The sequence below is a fragment of the Coregonus lavaretus genome, assembly GCF_964263955.1.
Source record: "Coregonus lavaretus genome assembly, chromosome: 14".
Lineage (NCBI taxonomy): Eukaryota > Metazoa > Chordata > Actinopteri > Salmoniformes > Salmonidae > Coregonus > Coregonus lavaretus.
The window spans coordinates 8,971,114-8,995,159 of NC_140001.1; the positions used below are offsets into that span (position 1 = coordinate 8,971,114).

Below are 24,046 nucleotides of genomic sequence, written 5' to 3' on the forward strand. Positions count from 1 at the left end.
AAACATGTACGTATATCACGCTGCGCCTTGGTCTGACCCGTCAATGAACGAACGTGACAGAAGATCCCACCAAACGAGGACCAAGCAGCGTGCCCAAGCGGAGCGAATGGCCATGTCACAGGTGGCCGATTTGTGGTCATGGGAAGAGATATTTGCGGGGAGAGGACCATGGGCTAAGTTAGATGCCCAGGCAGGAGAGGAGCAACGGCAACACGGAGGAGGCCGGTCGAGGAGGAAGCCCGAGAAGCAGCCCCAAGAAAATGTTTTGGGGGGGCACACGGGGTGGTTGGCGGAGCCTAGGGTTAGAGCAGAGCCAACTCCCCGTACTCACGCGAAGAGGCATATGACTGGGCAAGCTCCGTGTTATGCGGAGCTACGTACTGTGTCGCCAGTGCACCGGCACAGTCCTGTATGTCCTGTGCTTGCACCACGCACGTGCCGTGCGAAGATGGGCATCCAGCCAGGACAGGGTGTGCCGGCTCAACGCTCCTGGTCTCCAGTATGCCTCCTCGGTCCCGCATATCCTGCGCCAGTTCTACGAACTGTATCGCCAGTGCGCGTGCACAGCCCAGTGCGTCCTGTGCCAGCGCCCCGCACGTGTAGTGCGAAGGCATCCAGCCAGGACGGGTTGTGCCAACTCTCCGCTCCAGACCTCCAGTCTGCGTCCACAGTCCGGCCCGGCCTGTTCCTGCTCCTCGCACCAAGCCAGTGGTGCGCGTCGCCAGCCCGGCCCGGCCTGTTCTTGCTCCTCGCACCAAGCCAGTGGTGCGCGTCGCCAGCCCGGCCCGGCCTGTTCCTGCTCCTCGCACCAAGCCAGTGGTGCGCGTCGCCAGCCCGGTCCGGCCTGTTCCTGCTCCTCGCACCAAGCCAGTGGTGCGTGTCGCCAGCCCGGCCCGGCCTGTTCCTGCTCCTCGCACCAAGCCAGTGGTGCGCGTCGCCTGTCCGGCCCGGCCCGTTCCTGCCCCTCGCACCAAGCCAGTGGTGCATGTTCCTAGTCAGGTCCGGCCCGTGCCTGCTCCTCGCACCAGACCAGTGGTGCGTTTGTCCAGTCTGGCACGGCCCGTGCCCGTTCCACCGGTGCCTGGTTCGGCACCGGTCAGCTGCTCCACTCCGGAGCCAGAGCAGTCCGCTCCACCGGTGCCTGATCCAGTTCCGGTCAGCTGCGCCACTCCGGAGCCAGAGCAGTCCGCTCCACCGGGGTCCAGTCCAGCTCTGGTCAGCGGCTCCACTCCGGAGCCAGAGCAGTCCGCTCCACCGGTGCCGGATCCAGCTCTGGTCAGCGGCTCCACTCCGGAGCCAGAGCAGTCCGCTCCACTGGTGCCTAGTCCAGCTCCGGTCAGCGGCTCCAGTCCAGACCATGATGTCAGCCCCTCTCCAGGTTCGGGGTCTCCCACACCAGGGTCCAGACAGGGCCTGGCGTATCGTGGGAGGAAGGAGAGGGGAAGTAGCGCGCCAAGGTCCAGACCAGACCAGGGGCGCAACAGGGAGGCGGAGAGTGAGAGGTCGTCACGCCCCGAGCCGGATCCGCCTCCGAGGCGGAATGCCCACCCGGCCTCTACCCTGTTATGTTTATGTTGTGCGGTCGGAGTCCGCACCTTTGGGGGGGGGTACTGTCACGCCCTGACTCAGGGGACTCTTATATGTTGAGTCAGGGTGTGTATATTCTTTGTTGTGTATGTTCTATGTTGTATTATCTAGTATGTTTAGTTTTATGTTGGCCGGTGTGGTTCCCAATCAGAGGCAGCTGTCGCTCGTTGTCTCTGATTGGGGTCCATACTTAAGCAGCCTATTGGCACAGTCTAGTTGTGGGATCTTGTTACGGTTAAGGTACAGTGGGGAAAAAAAGTACTTAGTCAGCCACCAATTGTGCAAGTTCTCCCACTTAAAAAGATGAGAGAGGCCTGTAATTTTCATCATAGGTATACGTCAACTATGACAGACAAATTGAGAAAAATAAATCCAGAAAATCACATTGTAGGATTTTTTATGAATTTATTTGCAAATTATGGTGGAAAATAAGTATTTGGTCACCTACAAACAAGCAAGATTTCTGGCTCTCACAGACCTGTAACTTCTTCTTTAAGAGGCTCCTCTGTCCTCCACTCGTTACCTGTATTAATGGCACCTGTTTGAACTTGTTATCAGTATAAAATACACCTGTCCACAACCTCAAACAGTCACACTCCAAACTCCACTATGGCCAAGACCAAAGAGCTGTCAAAGGACACCAGAAACAAAATTGTAGACCTGCACCAGGCTGGGAAGACTGAATCTGCATTAGGTAAGCAGCTTGGTTTGAAGAAATCAACTGTGGGAGCAATTATTAGGAAATGGAAGACATACAAGACCACTGATAATCTCCCTCGATCTGGGGCTCCACGCAAGATCTCACCCCGTGGGGTCAAAATGATCACAAGAACGGTGAGCAAAAATCCCAGAACCACACGGGGGGACCTAGTGAATGACCTGCAGAGAGCTGGGACCAAAGTAACAATGCCTACCATCAGTAACACACTACGCCGCCAGGGACTCAAATTCTGCAGTGCCAGACGTGTCCCCCTGCTTAAGCCAGTACATGTCCAGGCCCGTCTGAAGTTTGCTAGAGTGCATTTGGATGATCCAGAAGAGGATTGGGAGAATGTCATATGGTCAGATGAAACCAAAATATAACTTTTTGGTAAAAACTCAACTCGTCGTGTTTGGAGGACAAAGAATGCTGAGTTGCATCCAAAGAACACCATACCTACTGTGAAGCATGGGGGTGGAAACATCATGCTTTGGGGCTGTTTTTCTGCAAAGGGACCAGGACGACTGATCCGTGTAAAGGCAAGAATGAATGGGGCCATGTATCGTGAGATTTTGAGTGAAAACCTCCTTCCATCAGCAAGGGCATTGAAGATGAAACGTGGCTGGGTCTTTCAGCATGACAATGATCCCAAACACACCGCCCGGGCAACGAAGGAGTGGCTTCGTAAGAAACATTTCAAGGTCCTGGAGTGGCCTAGCCAGTCTCCAGATCTCAACCCCATAGAAAATCTTTAGAGGGAGTTGAAAGTCTGTGTTGCCCAGCGACAGCCCCAAAACATCACTGCTCTAGAGGAGATCTGCATGGAGGAATGGGCCAAAATACCAGCAACAGTGTGTGAAAACCTTGTGAAGACTTACAGAAATCATTTGACCTGTGTCATTGCCAACAAAGGGTATATAACAAAGTATTGAGAAACTTTTGTTATTGACCAAATACTTATTTTCCACCATAATTTGCAAATAAATTCATTAAAAATCCTACAATGTGATTTTCTAGATTTTTTTCCCTCATTTCGTCTGTCATAGTTGACATGTACCTATGATGAAAATTACAGGCCTCTCTCATCTTTTTAAGTGGGAGAACTTGCACAATTGGTGGCTAACTAAATACTTTTTTTCCCCACTGTATGTTGTGTGTGCTACCTTGGACTTCACGTTTCGTTTCGTTTATTGTTTTGTCGAGTGTTTATTAAGTTAAATAAACATGTACGTATATCACGCTGCGCCTTGGTCTGACCCGTCAATGAACGAACGTGACAGCATGGTGGTGGCTGCATCATGGTATGGGTATGTTTGACATCAGTAAAGACTGTGGAGTTTTTCAGGATGAAAAGAAACGGGATGGAGCTAAGCACAGAAATCCTAGAGGAAAATCTGCTTCAGTCTGCTTTACACCAGACACTGGGAGAAGAATTCACCTTTCATCAGGACAATAACCTACAACTCATCTACTCTGGAGTTGCTTACCAAGACGAGAGGCCAAGTCACAGTTTGGACATAAATCTGCTTGAAAATCAGTGGCAAGACTTGAAATTACTATCTAGCCATGATCCCCATCACCTTGACAGAGCTTTAATAATTCTGAAAAGAATAATGGGCAAATATTGCACAATCCAGGTGTGCAAAGCTCTTATGAGACTTACCCAAGAAGACTCACAGCTGTAATCACTGCCAAAGGTGTTTCTAACATGCATTGACTCAGGGGGGTGAATACTTATCTAATCAATGTATATTAGTGTTTTATTTTTCCTTAATCTTAAACAAAAAAATAGAATTTGTGTTCCACTTTGAGATTACAGAATATTTTGTGTAGATCGTTGACAAGAAAAATTACAATTAAATCAATTTTAATCCCCATGAACAGGTTTACATTCTAATAATGCAGACAAAAGCAGTCACTTCAGCATTCTCAAAGAATCAAAACATTCACAACAAAAAACGTAGTTTGAATGGAACGGGTTCAAAGGCACAGTGTGAAATCTATCTCCCTGGCCTGGTTGCCAGGTAACCATGTTGTGAGACTCTTTGTGAGTGTGAGTTCACACAAGGATATCCTGTTACAGACCTGCCAAACATGTTACCACCCCAGGTAAGGCATTTTACCAGAGGTTGTACAGATGATTATGCATTACGCACAATGGGTGTCCACCACAGGCGGCTGGTGGCAGCTTCATTGGGGAGGACGGGCTCAAAGTAATGGCTGGAATGGAATAAATGGAACGGTATCAAATACATTGTTTCCATGAGCTTGATATCATTCCATCTAATCCATTCCAGCCATTATTATGAGCCATCCTCCCCAATGAAGCTGCCACCAGCCTCCTGTGGTGCCAAACACCCATGTTACAGTAACTCATCCTGGATTGAAAGGGTCTAATGTAAAAAGGCCTTCAAATGCTTTGTGTGTGTTTGTGTGTGCGTGTGTGTGTGTCTGTGTGTGTGTGTGTCTCACCGCTCCGAGTTGATGCTGTGGTCTGTCAGGTCACTCTTCAGAGAGTCCAGTTCACTCTGCAGGAAGGCTATGTTAGTGTGAGACTGCATCAACTCCTGCTTCAACCTCTGGTTCTCCTGGGAAGAGAGAGTGATAGAGAGAGAGAGAGAGGGAGGCAGGGAAAGAGAGAGAGCGAGTGAAAGAGAGCGAAAATAGAGCGAAAGAGAAAGATGACAAAAGAGAAAGAGCGAGATAAAGACAAAGAGAGAGAGCAGAGAGAGAAAGAGAGAGAGGAGGGGTTAGGGACAGGCGACAGCAGGGTCAGAGCCAGACTGATTCAGCTCCATTGTCTGGAGCAGGAAATGGAGCAGAGATAAAGTATATGTACAGAGTGATATAGGACTAGCTGGAAGAGCCATCTCACCAGAGTCAGTTCGTTGATCTTCCTCTTCAGGGTTGAAGACTCATCTTTCATGTTGATGTTCTTGTACTGGTCTTCAATCTGAGGAGGGAGTAGACATTTAGTAACACAAATGCTGCTTGCCTTCAGCGAATCAGCATCTTCAGAGGCACAGATAGCAGCATAGATGTATTTAATTCAATGGCGACTATCCTGTGTTCATCTGATTGTTTCATGAACCAAGACACTTAGTGGGTGAACATAAGTGATTGGCTAGACTAGTAGTCCAGGCGATAGGTACCAAATTTGAGGTGAATTGTTCACTTTTTCATAAAAGCATGAAACTTGCCCCCAAACTGTTTAAGGGTACCAAGTTTCATGCTTTTATGAAAAAATTAAAATTTCTGTCAAATTTGGCATGGACTGTAGAGGATATCTAGAGTGTACTAGATGGAACAGTATGAGGAATAGTCCAATGGTAAACTCACCAGCTGCATCTTCTGGACCTTGTGCTGCAGCTCACACACCTCGGACTCATAGTGTCTCTTCAGCTCACTCAGAGCTGCCTCAGCCCTCTTGGCCTCCTACAGACAACACAATGGAACAAATGTTTAGCATCATCCCCTCACTTATGGCCTCCACAAGGACTGAAGACACAACTATAGAGGCTAACATCATCATCAACTGTTCACACACTGCCAACATACAGAGACCACTACTGCCAAAAACCACAACTACTATTGTCCAAATACTCAACTCAATACTTAAGGTGACAGGTGTTTGGGACAGGGTAGTGTAGGTGACAGGTGTTTGGTCCAGGGTAGTGTAGGTGACAGGTGTTTGGGACAGGGTAGTGTGGTGACAGGTGTTTGGTCCAGGGTAGTGTAGGTGACAGGTGTTTGGGACAGGGTAGTGTGGTGACAGGTGTTTGGTCCAGGGTAGTGTGGGTGACAGGTGTTTGGGACAGGGTAGTGTGGTGACAGGTGTTTGGTCCAGGGTAGTGTGGGTGAGAGGTGTTTGGTCCAGGGTAGTGTGGTGACAGGTGTTTGGTCCAGGGTAGTGTGGTGACAGGTGTTTGGTCCAGGGTAGTGCAGGTGACAGGTGTTTGGGACAGGGTAGTGTAGGTGACAGGTGTTTGGTCCAGGGTAGTGTGGGTGACACGTGTTTGGTCCAGGGTAGTGTGGGTGACAGGTGTTTGGGACAGGGTAGTGTGGGTGACAGGTGTTTGGTCCAGGGTAGTGTGGGTGACACGTGTTTGGTCCAGGGTAGTGTGGGTGACACGTGTTTGGTCCAGGGTAGTGTGGGTGACAGGTGTTTGGGACAGGGTAGTGTGGGTGACACGTGTTTGGTCCAGGGTAGTGTGGGTGACAGGTGTTTGGGACAGGGTAGTGTGGGTGACAGGTGTTTGGTCCAGGGTAGTGTGGGTGACAGGTGTTTGGGACAGGGTAGTGTGGGTGACAGGTGTTTGGGACAGGGTGGTGTGGGTGACAGGTGTTTGGGACAGGGTAGTGTGGGTGACAGGTGTTTGGGACAGGGTAGTGTGGGTGACAGGTGTTTGGTCCAGGGTAGTGTGGGTGACAGGTGTTTGGGACAGGGTAGTGTGGGTGACACGTGTTTGGTCCAGGGTAGTGTGGGTGACAGGTGTTTGGGACAGGGTAGTGTGGGTGACAGGTGTTTGGTCCAGGGTAGTGTGGGTGACAGGTGTTTGGGACAGGGTAGTGTGGGTGACAGGTGTTTGGGACAGGGTGGTGTGGGTGACAGGTGTTTGGGACAGGGTAGTGTGGGTGACAGGTGTTTGGGACAGGGTAGTGTGGGTGACAGGTGTTTGGTCCAGGGTAGTGTGGGTGACAGGTGTTTGGTCCAGGGTAGTGTGGGTGACTGGTGGAGGAGCCAGGGTAGTGTGGGTGACAGGTGTTTGGTCCAGGGTAGTGTGGGTGGCAGGTGTTTGGGACAGGGTAGTGTGGGTGACAGGTGTTTGGTCCAGGGTAGTGTGGGTGACAGGTGTTTGGTCCAGGGTAGTGTGGGTGACAGGTGTTTGGGACAGGGTAGTGTGGGTGACAGGTGTTTGGGACAGGGTAGTGTGGGTGACAGGTGTTTGGTCCAGGGTAGTGTGGGTGACAGGTGTTTGGTCCAGGGTAGTGTGGGTGACAGGTGTTTGGGACAGGGTAGTGTGGGTGACAGGTGTTTGGGACAGGGTAGTGTGGGTGACAGGTGTTTGGTCCAGGGTAGTGTGGGTGACAGGTGTTTGGTCCAGGGTAGTGTGGGTGACAGGTGTTTGGGACAGGGTAGTGTGGGTGACAGGTGTTTGGTCCAGGGTAGTGTGGGTGACACGTGTTTGGTCCAGGGTAGTGTGGGTGACAGGTGTTTGGGACAGGGTAGTGTGGGTGACACGTGTTTGGGACAGGGTAGTGTGGGTGACAGGTGTTTGGGACAGGGTAGTGTGGGTGACAGGTGGAGGAGCCAGGGTAGTGTGGGTGACAGGTGTTTGGTCCAGGGTAGTGTGGGTGACAGGTGTTTGGGACAGGGTAGTGTGGGTGACAGGTGTTTGGGACAGGGTGGTGTGGGTGACAGGTGTTTGGGACAGGGTAGTGTGGGTGACAGGTGTTTGGGACAGGGTAGTGTGGGTGACAGGTGGAGGAGCCAGCAAACATTTAATACAATTACTATTGGTTGTAAATAGGCTGCTGGGCGGTTGTTGAGTTGTTTTGATATAGTTATTTGTGTGATAGAGGGGAAATCTGCAGTTAAACAATATTTGAGGATATACAGTGGTTGTTTACAATTGCATTATTTACAAACAATTAAGTAAAACAAGCTTACTATTCAAATCAAATACAAAATCTAATTTTATTTGTCACACGCTTCGTAGACAACAGTGAAATGCTTACTTACGGGTCCTTTTCCAACAACGCAGAGTTAAAGATAAGAAAAAAATAATAATTTAAAATATAAATATTGGCATAGTGAATAACGAATAAAAATAACAAGTAAAAATAACATGGCTATATACAGGGAGTACCAGTACCGAGTCCATGTGCAGGGGTTCGATGTAATTGAGTTAGCGATGTACTGTACATATAGGTAGGGGTAAAGTGACTAACAGCAGCGTATGTGGTGAGTGAAAGTGTGTCTGTGTGTGTGTGTGTGTGTTGGGGTGTCAGTGTAAGTATGTGTGAGTGTGTGGGTAGATTCCAGTGTGTGTGTGTGCATAGTGTTAGTGAAAGATAGTTAGTGCAAAAAAGGGTAAATTCAGGTAGTCCGGGTAGACATTTTATTAGCTATTTAGCAGTCTTGTTAAGAAGTCTTATGGCTTGGGGGTAGCAGCTGTTCAGGGCCCTGTTGTTCCAGACTTGGTGCATTGGTACCGCTTGCCGTGCGGTAGCAGAGAGAACAGTCTGTGGCTTGGGTGGCTGGCGTCTTTGACAATTTGGGTGGCTGGCGTCTTTGACAACGATGTACTGGGCCGTACGCACTACCCTCTGTAGCACCTTGCAGTCGGAGCAGTTGCCATACCAATTGGTGATGCAGCCAGTCAAGATGCTCTCGATGGTGCAGCTGTAGAACTCTTTGAGTGCCCATGCAAAATCTTTTCAGCCTCCTGAGGAGGAATAGGCGTTGTCGTGCCCTCTTCATGATAAGACTGTTCCCAGAGTAGAGAAATTAGAGATTGAACCATTTCCCCAGATGAGATTGGGAATAATGTCCAGATTCCTGGAAAAGGAGCACTCAGTCACCTCACCACATTCTATCTAATGTTGATTTGGAGTCCCAGGAATGTCCCTGTTGAGTTACTTTATTCGTTTTTAAGGACTGGGATATTCCCACTCCTTTTGTATTTGTTCTTTATTAGATAGGACAGTGAAAGACTGACAGGAAAGGTACAGGTAGGAGAAGAGGAGAGCAGGAGAGGGTGTGATGGAATAGCATTACCTCAGAATATGCAACGACTTAGACCGCTAGACCGCCCCAGGCCACCCACTGGAGTTACTTTGAGCCAGATGAAAATCCAGACATGAAAACAGGTTGATGTATCAAGCACTCCTCCTGACCTGGCCACAGCTGAGGTGTGTTTGAGGTTCTATGAGTAATCTGATCCCAGATCCCTCTCTATTTGACATGAGGGAAGAGATGAGCTCAACCCTTCTTATCAGTCTGTCTAAACATTGTAGGAACACAACCTGCTCATACCGCCTGATAAATGGACATCATTTCTGAAGTGAATCATGCAAGTGTGTGTGTGTGTGTGTGTGTGTGTGTGTGTGTGTGTGTGTGTGTGTGTGTGTGTGTGTCACCTGATGCCTTGTGTTGTTCTCGGCTGTGTGGATGCGTTGATCCATCTCCTCCTCCATCTCACCGAGTTGAATGGAGGCCTTGTCCTGGGCCCTGAGCAGAAATACAACATAAAAACATCATATATTATATCTGTGTTGGTGTGTGTAGAACATAATATTATATCTGTGTTGGTGTGTGTAGAACATAATAATATATCTGTGTTGGTGTGTGTAGAACATAATACTATATTATATCTGTGTTAGTGTGTGTAGAACTTAATAATATTATATCTGTGTTGGTGTGTGTAGAACATAATAATATATTATATCTGTGTTTGTGTGTGTAGAACATAATATTATATCTGTGTTGGTGTGTGTAGAACATAATAATATATTATATCTGTGTTGGTGTGTGTAGAACATAATAATATTTTGTATGTGTTGGTGTGTATAGAACATAATAATATATCTGTGTTGGTGTGTGTAGAACATAATAATATATTATATCTGTGTTTGTGTGTGTAGAACATAATATTATATCTGTGTTGGTGTGTGTAGAACATAATAATATATCTGTGTTGGTGTGTGTAGAACATAATACTATATTATATATGTGTTGGTGTGTGTAGAACATAATAATATTATATCTGTGTTGGTGTGTGTAGAACATAATAATATATATGTGTTGGTGTGTGTAGAACATAATAATATATATGTGTTGGTGTGTGTAGAACATAATACTATATTATATCTGTGTTGGTGTGTGTAGAACATAATAATATATCTGTGTTGGTGTGTGTAGAACATAATAATATTTTATATGTGTTGGTGTGTATAGAACATAATAATATATCTGTGTTGGTGTGTGTAGAACATAATAATATATTATATCTGTGGTTGTGCGTGTAGAACATAATATTATATCTGTGTTGGTGTGTGTAGAACATAATAATATATTATATCTGTGTTGGTGTGTGTAGAACATAATAATATATCTGTGTTGGTGTCACACCCTGGCTCTGGGGACTCTATATGTTGAGCCAGGGTGTGTAAATTCTATGTGTTTATGTTCTGTGTGGGAGTTCTAGTTGTGGTATCTCTATGTTGGCCCGAGTGGCTCCCAATCAGAGGCAACGAGTGTCAGCTGTTGTCTGTTTCCCTTAGTGTTTGTGGGATCTTGTTTCCGTTTGGTTGTTTCTGTGTTAACCGTAGGACTGCACGTTTCGTTTATTGTTTTGTTGTTATATTATCACTTAAGATAATAAAGTTAAGTATGTTCGCAACTAACGCTGCGCATTGGTCTACTCTCTACGACGATCGTGACAGAAGATCCCACCATACCAGGACCAAGCAGCGTGTCCAGGAGCAGGCAGCCTGGACGTGGGAGCAGATCTTGGACGGGCAGGGGTCCTGGACCTGGGAGGAAATCCAGGCCGGGATGGATCGCCGGCCATGGAAGGAGACGGTAGAGGCGCGACGGAGAGAGGAGCAACGGCGTAAACAGTGTCGTCGTCGGTCGGACGAGAGGCAACCCCAAAAAACTTTTAGGGGGGGGCACACGGCATGGGCGACTGGGCAGCAGGAGGCTGCCACAGGGCGATTTGGGAGATTTGGAGAGGAGGCCACCGGGTTTGGGGGGCCAGAAGGCAGGTTGGCGGAGCCTGGATGGAGAGCGGAACCAACTTCCCGTACTCAGGCATGGCAGCATGGGACTGGGCAGGTTCCGCGGTATGCGGAGCGGCGTACTGTGCCACGAGTGGTCCGGCATAGTCCGGTACGTCCTGTGCGAGCACCCCGCATGTGTCGTGCGAAGGTGGGCATGCAGCCAGGACGGAGTGTGCCGGCTCAGCGCTCGTGGGCTCCAGTGCCTCTCCTCGGTCCCGGATATCCTGCGCCAGTGTCGCGTGCTGTTATGCCAGTACGGGTACACAGCCCTGTGCGTCCTGTGCGGATGCCTCACACAGAGTGTGTGAAGGTAGGCATTCAGCCAGGACGGGTTGTGGCCGCTCTTCACTCCAGGTCTCCTATCCGTCTCCACAGCCCGGTCCGGCCTGTTCCTGCCCCTCGCACCAAGCCTACGGTGCGCGTCGCCAGCCCGGCCCGGCCTGTTCCTGCAACTCGCACCAAGCCTACGGTGCGCGTCGCCAGCCCGGCCCGGCCTGTTCCTGCCACTCGCACCAAGCCTACGGTGCGCGTCGCCAGCCCGGCCCGGCCTGTTCCTGCCCTTCGCACCAAACCTACGGTGCGCGTCGCCAGCCCGGCCCGGCCTGTTCCTGCCCTTCGCACCAAACCCACGGTGCGCGTCGCCAGCCCGGCCCGGCCTGTTCCTGCCACTCGCACCAAGCCTACGGTGCGCGTCGCCAGCCCGGCCCGGCCTGTTCCTGCCACTCGCACCAAACCTACGGTGCGCGTCGCCAGCCCGGCCCGGCCCGGCCTGTTCCTGCCACTCGCACCAAGCCTACGGTGCGCGTCGCCAGCCCGGCCCGGCCCGTTCCTGCTACTCGCACCAAGCCAGGGGTGCGAGTCGTCAGCCTGGTAAGGCCCGTTCCTGCTCCACGCACCAAGCCAGGGGTGCGAGTCGTCAGCCCGGTAAGGCCCGTTCCGGCTCCACGCACCAAGCCAGGGGTGCGAGTCGTCAGCCCGGTCCGGCCCGTTGCTGCTCCACGCACCAAGCCAGGGGTGCACATCGTCAGCCCGGTCCGGCCCATTGCTGCTCCACGCACCAAGCCAGGGGTGCGCATCGTCAGCTCGGTCCGGCCCGTAGCTGCTCCACGCACCAAGCCAGGGGTGCGCATCGTCAGCCCGATCCGGCCCGTTCCTGCTCCACGCACCAAGCCAGGGGTGCGCATCGTCAGCCCGGTCCGGCCCGTAGCTGCTCCACGCACCAAGCCAGGGGTGCGCATCGTCAGCCCGGTCCGGCCCGTTCCTGCTCCACGCACCAAGCCAGGGGTGTGCGTCGTCAGTCCGGCACAACCCGTGCCTGGGTCACCGGTGCCTGGTCAGGTACCGGTCAGCTGCTCCACACCGGAGCTGAAGCTATCCGCTCCTACGATGTCCAATTCAGCTCCAGCCAGTGGGGCCAGACCGGACCAGGGGCGCTACGGGTGGATTATTGGAGGGTGGTGGTCTAGCCCGGAGCCGGAACCGCCTCCGAGGAGGAATGCCCACCCAGCCCTCCCCTGGTTTGTTTATGTTCAGGCGCGGTCGCAGTCCGCGCCTTTGGGGGGGGGTACTGTCACACCCTGGCTCTGGGGACTCTATATGTTGAGCCAGGGTGTGTAAATTCTATGTGTTTATGTTCTGTGTGGGAGTTCTAGTTGTGGTATCTCTATGTTGGCCCGAGTGGCTCCCAATCAGAGGCAACGAGTGTCAGCTGTTGCTGGTTGTCTCTGATTGGGAGCCATATTTAAACAGTCTGTTTCCCTTAGTGTTTGTGGGATCTTGTTTCCGTTTGGTTGTTTCTGTGTTAACCGTAGGACTGCACGTTTCGTTTATTGTTTTGTTGTTATATTATCACTTAAGATAATAAAGTTAAGTATGTTCGCAACTAACGCTGCGCATTGGTCTACTCTCTACGACGATCGTGACAGTTGGTGTGTGTAGAACATAATAATATATTATATCTGTGTTGGTGTGTGTAGAACATAATAATATTTTATGTGTTGGTGTGTGTAGAACATAATAATATTTTATATGTGTTGGTGTGTGTAGAACATAATATTATATCTGTGTTGGTGTGTGTAGAACATAATATTATATCTGTGTTGGTGTGAGTAGAACATAATATTATATCTGTGTTGATGTGTGTAGAACATAATAATATATTAAAGCTGTGTTGGTGTGTGTAGAACATAATAATATATCTGTGTTGGTGTGTGTAGAACATAATAATATATTATATCTGTGTTGGTGTGTGTAGAACATAATAATATTATATATGTGTTGGTGTGTGTAGAACATAATATTATATCTGTGTTGGTGTGAGTAGAACATAATAATATATTATATCTGTGTTGGTGTGTGTAGACAAATAATAATATATGATATCTGTGTTGGTGTGTGTAGAACATATTAATATATTATATCTGTGTTGGTGTGTGTAGAACATAATAATATATTATATCTGTGTTGGTGTATGTAGAACATAATAATATATATATATATGTGTTGATGTGTGTAGAACATAATAATATATTTGATCTGTGTTGGTGTGTGTAGAACATAATAATATTATATATGTGTTGGTGTATGTAGAACATAATATTATATTATATCTGTGTTGGTGTGTGTGTGTGTATATTTGAGGGTGTGTATGATAGAATGTCTGCAGTGTATGTACAGTATGTGTTTTTAAGTGAACTGCGTTTGTCCGTGAGTGTGTATGTTTGTGTGTGTGTACCGTTTGACAGCCAGGGCCAGGTTCTCCATCTCAGCGTTGTGCTGTTTGATCTCTCTCGTGAAACTCATGATGACTCTCTCATACTGAGGCACCATCCTGGGCTCTGCCATACTGATGTTCTGGTACAGCGTGGCTGCCTGCTCATTCCTACAGACACAACACAAACAGACAGACAAACAGACAGACAGATAGACAGGCTTACAGACAGACAGAGAGGCAGGCAGGCAGGCAGACAGACAGACAGACAGACAGACAGACAGACAGACAGACAGACAGACAGACAGACAGACAGACAGACAGACAGACAGACAGACAGACAGACAGACAGAGGATGGACGGACGGGCAGAAAGGCAGGCAGACAGACAGAGAGACAGACAGAGACAGACAGAGAGACAGACAGAGACAGACAGAGAGACATACAGAGAGACAGACAGAGAGGCAGACAGACGGAGAACAGACGGACGGACAGAAAGACAGACATACGAACAGACCGACAGGAAGGGAACGTTAACACAACAGCATAATGTCTGAACAGCTATTTACCACTAGAACCATCTAGAACCACTAGTTAATATACCTCTCTAGTAGCTACTATCATAACATTTCTACAGCACACTAACATCAATGCAACGCATCGGCAAAGTTCTGATGCTATTACTATCATGCTGCAACAATATCATTCATTTCAACAGTGTTGACATTGTTGTTGTACTTTGAAATGGTAGCTTCCTCATCATGGGCTGGGTCCAGGTATCTAGGCTATTTGTTGAACTGGAGAATAAGTAGGTTTAACACTTAGGGGGTTGAAACACACCTGTTCATCTGTATACCTGTGTGGCTTACAGTATTTACCTAATATATACATGCTCTTTCAGGTACTTACATTTACATTTAAATGTTAATTTCAAATTTCCCTGATTGCATAATAATTGTGGAGCCATTTTACATGTTAATCTGCCCGATTAAGATAGTAACTCATTCGTGGCTTTGGTAAAACTGGGTCAGACAGGTAGAGGTATCTAAAGTGTGTGAGTGTGTGTTTGCCTTCAACATGGTGACCAGAATATAATCCTTAAGCATATAGATTTAGTGTCACAGTCAACAGCCCCGTCAAGACAGGCAGCATCACTGGTACATGCCACGGGTCATAATATCCAGGGCTTACAGAGAGAACACCTTCTTACATGCAATCTAAGAAATGCTAAATACTTTTAATAGTAATACTTTTGATAGTAATCAAAAGTGACAGAGGTGCCTGGAGTTAACTCATGTTTAACACACATCTAGTTAATTGCTTTCTTAAAGCAGAACTACTTAGGAGGGGAACCATACCTGATCCCTGCTCTACTCCAACCATGGTTCTTCCATGGCAGGGGGAATGGATGCAATGTTGAAATCAAATCAAATCAAATGTTATTTGTCACATGCGCCGAATACAACAGGTGTACAGTGAAATGCTTACTTACAAGCCCTTAACCAACAATGCAGTTTTAAGAATACCTAAAAAATTATAAGAAATGAAAGTAACAAATAATTAAAGAGCAGCAGTAAAATAACAATAGCGAGGCTATATACAGGGGGTACCGGTACCGAGTCAATGTGCGGGGGCACCGGTTAGTCGAGGTAATTGAGGTAATATGTACATGTAGGTAGAGTTATTAAAGTGACTATGCATAGATGATAAACAGAGTAGCAGCAGTGTAATGCAATGCAAATAGTCTGGGTAGCCATTTGATTGGATGTTCAGGATACTTATGGCTTGGGGTAGAATCTGTTTAGAAGCCTCTTGGACCTAGACTTGGCGCTCCGGTATCGCTTGCTGTGCCGTAGCAGAGAGAACAGTCTATGACTAGGGTGGCTGGAGACAATTTTTAGGGCCTTCCTCTGACACCTCCTGGTATAGAGGTCCTGGATGGCAGGAAGCTTGGCCCCAGTGATGTACTGGGCCGTACACACTACCCTCTGTAGTGCCTTGTGGTCGGAGGCCGAGCAGTTGCCATACCAGGCAGTGACGCATCTGTTGCTAGGGCTGTTGCTAGAACTTGCTAAATTCTGACCCGATTACGTAATGAACCAAAGCGTCCGTTGCTATGCTGGTTGCATGAAAGTGAGAAAGAAAGGATGAAAGTGAGAGAGGGAGAGAGAGGTGGGAAGAGAGTGGAAGACAGACAGAGAGAGATGGAGAGAGAGAAACAGAGAGAGAAAGACAGCAGTGCAAATGTACTTAGACTATAGTATTTCAACAACTCTTCTCTTCCAACTTGTTAGGCAATCATACAGTGCCTTCAGAAAGTATTCAGACCCCTTGACTTTTTAAAAAAAAATTACGTTACAGCCTTATTCTAAAATGGATTAAATAAATACAAATCCTCAGCAATCTACACACAATACCCCATAATTACAAAGCAAAAACAGGTTTTTAGAAATTTTTGCAAATGTATTAAAAATAAAAAACAGAAATACCTTATTTACACAAGTATTCAGACCCTTTGCTATGAGACTCGAAATTGAACTCAGGTGCATCCTGTTTCCATTGATCATCCTTGAGATGTTTCTACAACTTGATTGGAGTCCACTTGTGGTAAATTCAATTGATAGGACATGATTTGGAAAGGCACACACCTGTCTATATAAGATCCCACAGTTGACAGTGCATGTCAGAGCAAAGACCAAGGCATGAGGTCGAAGGAATTGTCCGTAGAGCTCCGAGACAGGATTGTGTCGAGTCACAGATCTGGGGAAGAGTACCAAAACATTTCTGCAGCATTGAAGGTCCCCAAGAACACAGTGGCCTCCATCATTCTTAAATGGAAGACACTTGAAACCACCAAGACTCTTCCTAGAGCTGGCCGCCCGGCCAAACTGAGCAATCGGGGGAGAATGGACTTGGTCAGGGAGGTGACCAAGGACCCGATGGTCACTCTGACAGAGCTCTAGAGTTCCTCTGTGGAGATGGGAGAACCTTCCAGAAGGACAACCATCTCTGCAGCACTACAATCAGGCCTTTAAGGTAGAGTGGCCAGACGGAAGTCATTCCTCAGTAAAAGGCACATGACAGCCCACTTGGAGTTTGCCAAAAGGCACCTAAAGGACTCTCAGAACATGAGAAACAAGATTATCTGGTCTGATGAAACCAAGATTGAAGTCTTTGGCCGGAATGCCAAGCGTCACGTCTGGAGGAAACCTGGCACCATCCCTACGGTGAAGCATGGGGGTGGCAGCATCATGCTGTGGGGATGTTTTTCAGCGGCAGGGACTGGGAGACTAGTCAGGATCGAGGCAAAGATGAACGGAGCAAAGTACAGAGAGATCCTTGATGAAAACCTGCTCCAGAGCGCTTAGGACCTCAGACTGGGATGAAGGTTGAACCTTCCAACAGGACAACGACCTAAGCACACAGCCAAGACAACGCAGGAGTGGCTTCGGGACACATCTCTGAATGTCCTTGAGTGGTCCAGCCAGAGCCTCGACTTGAACCCGATCGAACATCTCTGAAGAGATCTGAAAATAGCTGTGCAGCAACACTCTCCATCCAACCTGACAGAGCTTAAGAGTATCTGCAGAGAAGAATGGGAGAAACTCACCAAATAAAGGTGTGCCAAGCTCGTAGCATCATACCCTAGAAGACTCAAGGCTATAATCGCTGCCAAAAATGCTTCAACAAAATTCTTTTTTTTAAAAATACATTTGCAAAAATGTCTAAAAACCTGTTTTTGCTCTGTTATTATGGGGCATTGTGTGTAGATTGATGAGGGGGGAAAGGGAGAAGGAGGCCGTGCTTACCGAGATGCATGCTGGCCATTTCGGAGTGAAGTGCATTATTGCAAAAATCAACCAAGCTTCTTCTGAGGTGGACAGCTGGGCAAGTGAAATAACCTTTAGTTTATTAATTACATTCTATTATATCTGAAATTATTATAATTTCAATGAATGTCATATCAGAGAGCACACAATGTTTTAATTTGTCTAGCCTGCCAGAAGTTTGAGAGGGCGAAGACTGTGGCGCAGGAGTTGAAGCTCATCAAAGTTGTTTCACCATGGCACATGATCGGTAAGTGTCCCAATTCAAATTTTGCCCTGATAAGTTGTTTTGTAATGGTTGCTTTAGTTGACCACATCAGAGGTGTGTGTGTGTGTGTGTGAGAGTCAGTATCCTTATAAATATGAAAATGTGCGTACTGTATGATACAGATACGGGTAAGAATAAAGTAATCTTCTCTCTCACACTTTAAATGTTAGGGGTGGACCTCATCAGACCACTTAATATGTTAGGGGTGGACCTCATCTGACCACTTAATATGTTAGGGGTGGACCTCATCGGACCACTTAATATGTTAGGGGTGGACCTCATCTGACCACTTAATATGTTAGGGGTGGACCTCATCGGACCACTTAATATGTTAGGGGTGGACCTCATCAGACCACTTAATATGTTAGGGGTGGACCTCATCAGACCACTTAATATGTTAGGGGTGGACCTCATCAGACCACTTTATCTGTTAGGGGTGGACCTCATCAGACCACTTTATATGTTAGGGGTGGACTTCATCGGACCACTTTAAATGTTAGAGGTGGACCTCATCGGACCCTTCACGAAATCCAGGAATGGCAACAGCTGGTGTCTGACGGCGACCGATCACTTTACCAAGTGGGTGGAGGCAATTCCCATTAAGGTCAGTAAAGGAAGAGTACGTTCTTAACTCTAAATTCCCTTCTGTAACCCATTAAAAAGGGTGCTTGGAACCAAAAATTGATTTTAGTTTTGTATGATACCCATCAAGGACAAGCCTGGCTGTCACACTCTGGCTCCAGGACTTGTGTATTTGAGCCAGGGTGTATGTTGTTTGTTGGGTTTTGGGTGTAATTTTATGTTTGCATGTCTGTCACGTTTATTTCTAGGTGAGGAGTTCTGTTGTGTCTATTTCTAGGTTGTGGTTGTGTTTCCTTGTTTGTATTCATTGACTCCCAATCGGAGGTAACGAGTGTCAGCTGTCGGCTCGTTATCTCTGATTGGGAGCCATATTTAAGATGTAGGTTTTCTTGTGTTAGTTGTGGGTTATTGTTCCATGTTCCAGTGTCTCTGTTTATTGGACTTCACGCATCGTCTTTGTTTGTTTTGTTTTCGTGAGTACGTTTATTAATAAATCATGTTCACTCGCAACGCTGCGCTTTGGTCCGCTTCTTCATATGTAGACGATCGTGACAGAATAACCCACCAAAAGAGGACCAAGCAGCGTAACAAGCGGCAACAGGACCTACCTCCAACGGATTCATGGACATGGGAGGAGATACGGGCTGGAAAGGGTCCTTGGCCACAAATGGAGGAATATCACCGCCCTCGTGAAGAGCTGGAGGCGGCTGCAGCCGAGAGGAGGTGGTACGAGGAGGCAGCGCGGAGTCGAGGCTGGAAGCCCGTGGTTACTCCCCCAAAATTTTTTTGGGGGGGGCACATGGCTTGGGCGCCTGGGCAGCAGGAGGCTGCCACAGGTAGAGCTGGAGAGAAGGCATTCGGATTACGGGAGCCATTGGCGAGTGGAAGGAGGGAAGTTGTTGTGGCACGGCATGAGAGACTGAAGTGTGTTCCCAGTCTGGTCCGGTCCGTTCTTGATCCCCAGTTAAGGCCAGTGGTGGGTGTTCCCGGTACGGGCCGGTCTGTTCCTACTCCACGCACCAGGTCCACGATGTGCGTCGCCAGCCGGCCAGAGTCTGCCGTCTGTCCTAGGGCGTCTGAACTGCCCGTCTGCCAAGCGCTGCATAAGCCGCCCGTCTGTACTGAGCCTGCAAAGCCGTCCGTCTGCCATGAGCCTGCAGAGCCGTCCGCCAGACAGAATCAGACACCTGCTATGGAATCAGCAGGAGCCGACGCAGCCCATACTAGACTGGAAGCTCAGGTTCGGAACCAGAAAGAGCAGATCCTGCAGATGGGAGCCGCCCTGCTGGAGGTGATGACTGCTATCCGCCTCCACCGCCAGCCTCCCAGCCAGCACCATCAGCCAGCCATGAGCAGCCAGATCCGTCAGTCAGCCATGAGCAGCCAGATCCGTCAGCCAGCCATGAGCAGCCAGACCCGTCAGCCAGCCATGAGCAGCCAGATCCGTCAGCCAGCCATGAGCAGCCAGACCCGTCAGCCAGCCATGAGCAGCCAGACCCGTCAGCCAGCCATGAGCAGCCAGATCCGTCAGCCAGCCATGAGCAGCCAGATCCGTCAGCCAGCCATGAGCAGCCAGATCCGTCAGTCAGCCATGAGCAGCCAGATCCGTCAGCCAGCCATGAGCAGCCAGATCCGTCAGCCAGCCAGGATCAGCCAGAGCCGGCCAGCCAGGATCCGCCAGAGCCGGCCAGCCAGGATCAGCCAGAGCCGGCCAGCCAGGATCCGCCAGAGCCGGTCAGCCCGGATCCGCCAGAGCCGTCCCGCCCGGATCCGCCAGAGCCGTCCCGCCAGGATCCGCCAGAGCCGTCCAGCCTGGATCCGCCAGAGCCGTCCAGCCAGGATCAGCCAGAGCCGGCCAGCCAGGATCCGCCAGAGCCGGTCAGCCCGGATCCGCCAGAGCCGTCCCGCCCGGATCCGCCAGAGCCGTCCCGCCAGGATCCGCCAGAGCCGTCCAGCCTGGATCCGCCAGAGCCGTCCAGCCAGGATCAGCCAGAGCCGGCCAGCCAGGATCCGCCAGAGCCGGTCAGCCCGGATCCGCCAGAGCCGTCCCGCCAGGATCCGCCAGAGCCGTCCAGCCAGGATCAGCCAGAGCCGGCCAGCCAGGATCCGCCAGAGCCGGTCAGCCCGGATCCGCCAGAGCCGTCCCGCCAGGATCCGCCAGAGCCGTCCAGCCTGGATCCGCCAGAGCCGTCCAGCCTGGATCCGCCAGAGCCGTCCCGCCAGGATCCGCCAGAGTCGTCCCGCCAGGATCCGCCAGAGCCGTCCCGCCAGGATCCGCCAGAGCCAGCCAGCCAGGATCCGCCATCTAGACAGGTACTGCCCCTTAGCCCGGTGCTGCCCCTTAGTCCTGTACTGCCCTTCAGCCCGGTGCTGCCCCTTAGTCCGGTGCTGCCCCTGAGTCCGGTGCCGCCCCTTAGCCCGGTGCTGACCCGTAGTCCGGTACTGCCTCTTAGCCCGGTGCTGCCCTTTAGTCCGGTGCTGCCCCGTAGTCCGGTACTGCCCCTTAGCCCGGTGCTGCCCCTCAGTCCTGTACTGCCCTTTAGTCCGGTACTGCCCCGTAGTCCGGTGCTGCCCCTTGTCCCGGTGCTGCCCCTTATCCCGGTGCTGCCCCTTAGTCCGGTGCTGCCCCTTAGTCCGGTACTGTCCCGTAGTCAGGTGCCGCCCCTGAGTCCGGTGCCGCCCCTTAATCCAGTGGGGTTGAGTTGGGGGGTGGTCATGAGGAAGGGAGGACGGAAGCGGAGAGTGACTAAGGTGGGATGGGGACCACGACCAGAAGCAGAACCGCCACCGTGGACAGACGCCCACCCAGACCCTCCCCTAGACTGTATGCTGGTGCGCCCGGAGTTCGCACCTTTAGGGGGGGGTACTGTCACACTCTGGCTCCAGGACTTGTGTATTTGAGCCAGGGTGTATGTTGTTTGTTGGGTTTTGGGTGTAATTTTATGTTTGCATGTCTGTCACGTTTATTTCTAGGTGAGGAGTTCTGTTGTGTCTATTTCTAGGTTGTGGTTGTGTTTCCTTGTTTGTATTCATTGACTCCCAATCGGAGGTAACGAGTGTCAGCTGTCGGCTCGTTATCTCTGATTGGGAGCCATATTTAAGATGTAGGTTTTCTTGTGTTAGTTGTGGGTTATTGTTCCATGTTCCAGTGTCTCTGTTTATTGGACTTCACGCATCGTCTTTGTTTGTTTTGTTTTCGTGAGTACGTTTATTAATAAATCATGTTCACTCGCAACGCTGCGCTTTGGTCCGCTTCTTCATATGTAGACGATCGTGACACTGGCGAGGCCACATCCAAGATGATGATGGACATCTTCAACCCACAGTTCACCCATGATTGACTTAGTAATGTTGTTTGCCTTTTGCTATTTTTGTATAATGTACTTTAAGATCACTGAAACCCCACCTGATGTGGTGGAAGTTGTCGAACCAGATCAGAACGCCTTCGAGGACCGAGAAGGATGTGGAGGTTGAGAAGGATGTGGAGGTTTTTGACCAGGTGAAAATGATTGTCCGCTGATAATTTATTTTCTGGCCCTCCAAGAGATATGTAAGAAATGTATTTGTAACATGAAATATAATTGCATTTATTCCTGTTATCAACCAAGATGAGACTGAACATGGACAAGGCTCCAGGAGAAACAGAAGGAGAGCCACCGGAGCAGAATCAAGAAGGGGACCAAGTGCTTCGACATCCGGGCGAATGACTTGGCTTGGAAGAAGGACGAAAGGACGAAAGGAAGGCGAGACCTGGGAAACCTTGCTGCTCTTTCGCTCCTAGCTGGGGTCACCATCTGTTAAGGTGAATATAAAAAATCTCAGATAATAACTATTTACATTTGCACACAAAATAACCTGGAGCTAGTTTTAGTTTCCCTAACACTGATATTTTTCATACTGGGCACATAATATATATGTGAGATACACAGATTAACTAAAAACACAGGGTGTTCATTATTGTAAGTTGTAAGGTATCCTTTGATGGTATTTATTTGTTCCACATTATTCGTTGTTGTATCCTAGGTCCTACAATAGATACATATATATTCAACCACAAGGGTGTACTAATAAGCTATGCGAGATAGAAAAAAATGAATCATAATAGAGGACTACTGAAATTATATTATTTCAGTGTAGACAAAGGAAGGGCAGGTTAAAATAAGAACATGACAGGCAGACAAGCCAGTGTATGAATCAAACGTATTTGCATATGAATGGAGTGGAAATTAGCTGACTTCGTGATCTGTAAAGTAATTAACTTTAATGTGTCAAGCAGATTACACGTTTTATTTGCCATTTCCAGAAACGTAGCAACGTTTAAGACATGGATTTCATGTTGTAATGTTAACAAGGTACCCAAAAGTAGTTTGAAGTAATGTTTTCATTTTATTAGCTAAACAAAACTTGTTTAAACAGCTAAATTGTCACGGAAATCAGCCTTGTTTGCATAGCGATGATGAAAAGAACGTCATTTAGGCTGTAATGACCTCCAAAATTCGAATCATTAGGTCATCACACCGTTGATATAGCAACGGACGGTAATAGTTTATCAAATCCCAATGTGATGCAGAGGGGGACACTTTTTGGTCGGGGGACATTATTTGGCATGACATGCCCCAGTAAGGTTTCGTGGCCCCCCCTCCGAACACCCAGTTTTATAGCTAATATCATGCTTTTCTACACATTTTGCCACAAGGCTGAGAGAAAATGGTGCAGTTTTACAGCTAACTTCCTGTAATTCTATTTTTTTTTGCCATGGGTTATGATGTGTTCATATGCTATCATTTGCAAAAAATGTCTTTTTTGGGTTGCAGGCCCCCCCCCTCCCCCTATTGGTTACACACACTGAAAAAGTACATTGAAACTGTTTTATGCATACATTCCTATATGACAATATGTAAAGCAAAAGTTTTTTTAATTAGCCTATACATTTTTTTTTTGCAATGTGATCCATACTTGACCTGGGTATGAATTTGGCATGGTCCCCTAGTCGGGTCTGGAAATCTTCCCAGGCTGGAGAGGAGTGTTCCCAGCTCTCGCTCTCCATGTTCCCGTCATACACTTGCTCCGAGATCCCGTGGAAGCCGCTAATGAACTCCGCTAGATTGATTGTCCCGTCTCTGTCCTTGTCCAGTTTAGAGAATATGTGCTCTCTCTCCGTCTGTGGAACATTGAGCTCTGAGCAGATTTTGATGAACTCGTTTTTTTCAATCTGTCCAGAATTATCCTCATCACAAGCGTGAAAGAGCGAACACAGACTCTCCCGGTCCGTACTCATGCCTGGTAACGACATGGTTAAGTCCAGAATGGAAATCCCCAGCAACGAACCACGCAGACACCACCTTTGGAAAGACCACTATGGCCAATAACAATAAAGCAACGTTTTTAACCAATTAAATTCCTTTTACCACCATTTTACGAACTTCAAGTCAGAGGTTTTTATCCAAGTCTTTCAACACTGTCAAACAACTTATCGAGGCCCAGAAAAACAAAAATATAGTTGTTCATTAACAAAAATATAGTTGTTCATTCTCTCCAGGAGGACTTCGACTGCCTTGGGCTAACGGTATTAATGTGTCGTCCTTC

The 24,046-nt window shown here is 48.6% G+C and overlaps 1 protein-coding gene across 1 annotated transcript in view; it reads right to left on the minus strand.

The window, feature by feature from the left end:
* The window catches only part of LOC311141852 (ras and EF-hand domain-containing protein-like), a gene marked incomplete at both ends in the record, with an annotated part of 38,702 nt that extends 14,949 nt beyond the window's left edge, over positions 1–23,753 (minus strand). The window contains 6 exons of the mRNA XM_084177345.1: positions 4,760–4,875; positions 5,163–5,240; positions 5,627–5,722; positions 9,431–9,521; positions 13,809–13,955; positions 23,422–23,753. Coding sequence (XP_084033471.1) covers positions 4,760–4,875; positions 5,163–5,240; positions 5,627–5,722; positions 9,431–9,521; positions 13,809–13,955; positions 23,422–23,753 — 860 coding nt within the window. The remainder of the gene's footprint in view (positions 1–4,759; positions 4,876–5,162; positions 5,241–5,626; positions 5,723–9,430; positions 9,522–13,808; positions 13,956–23,421) is intronic.
* Between the last annotated feature and the right edge of the window lie 293 nt (positions 23,754–24,046).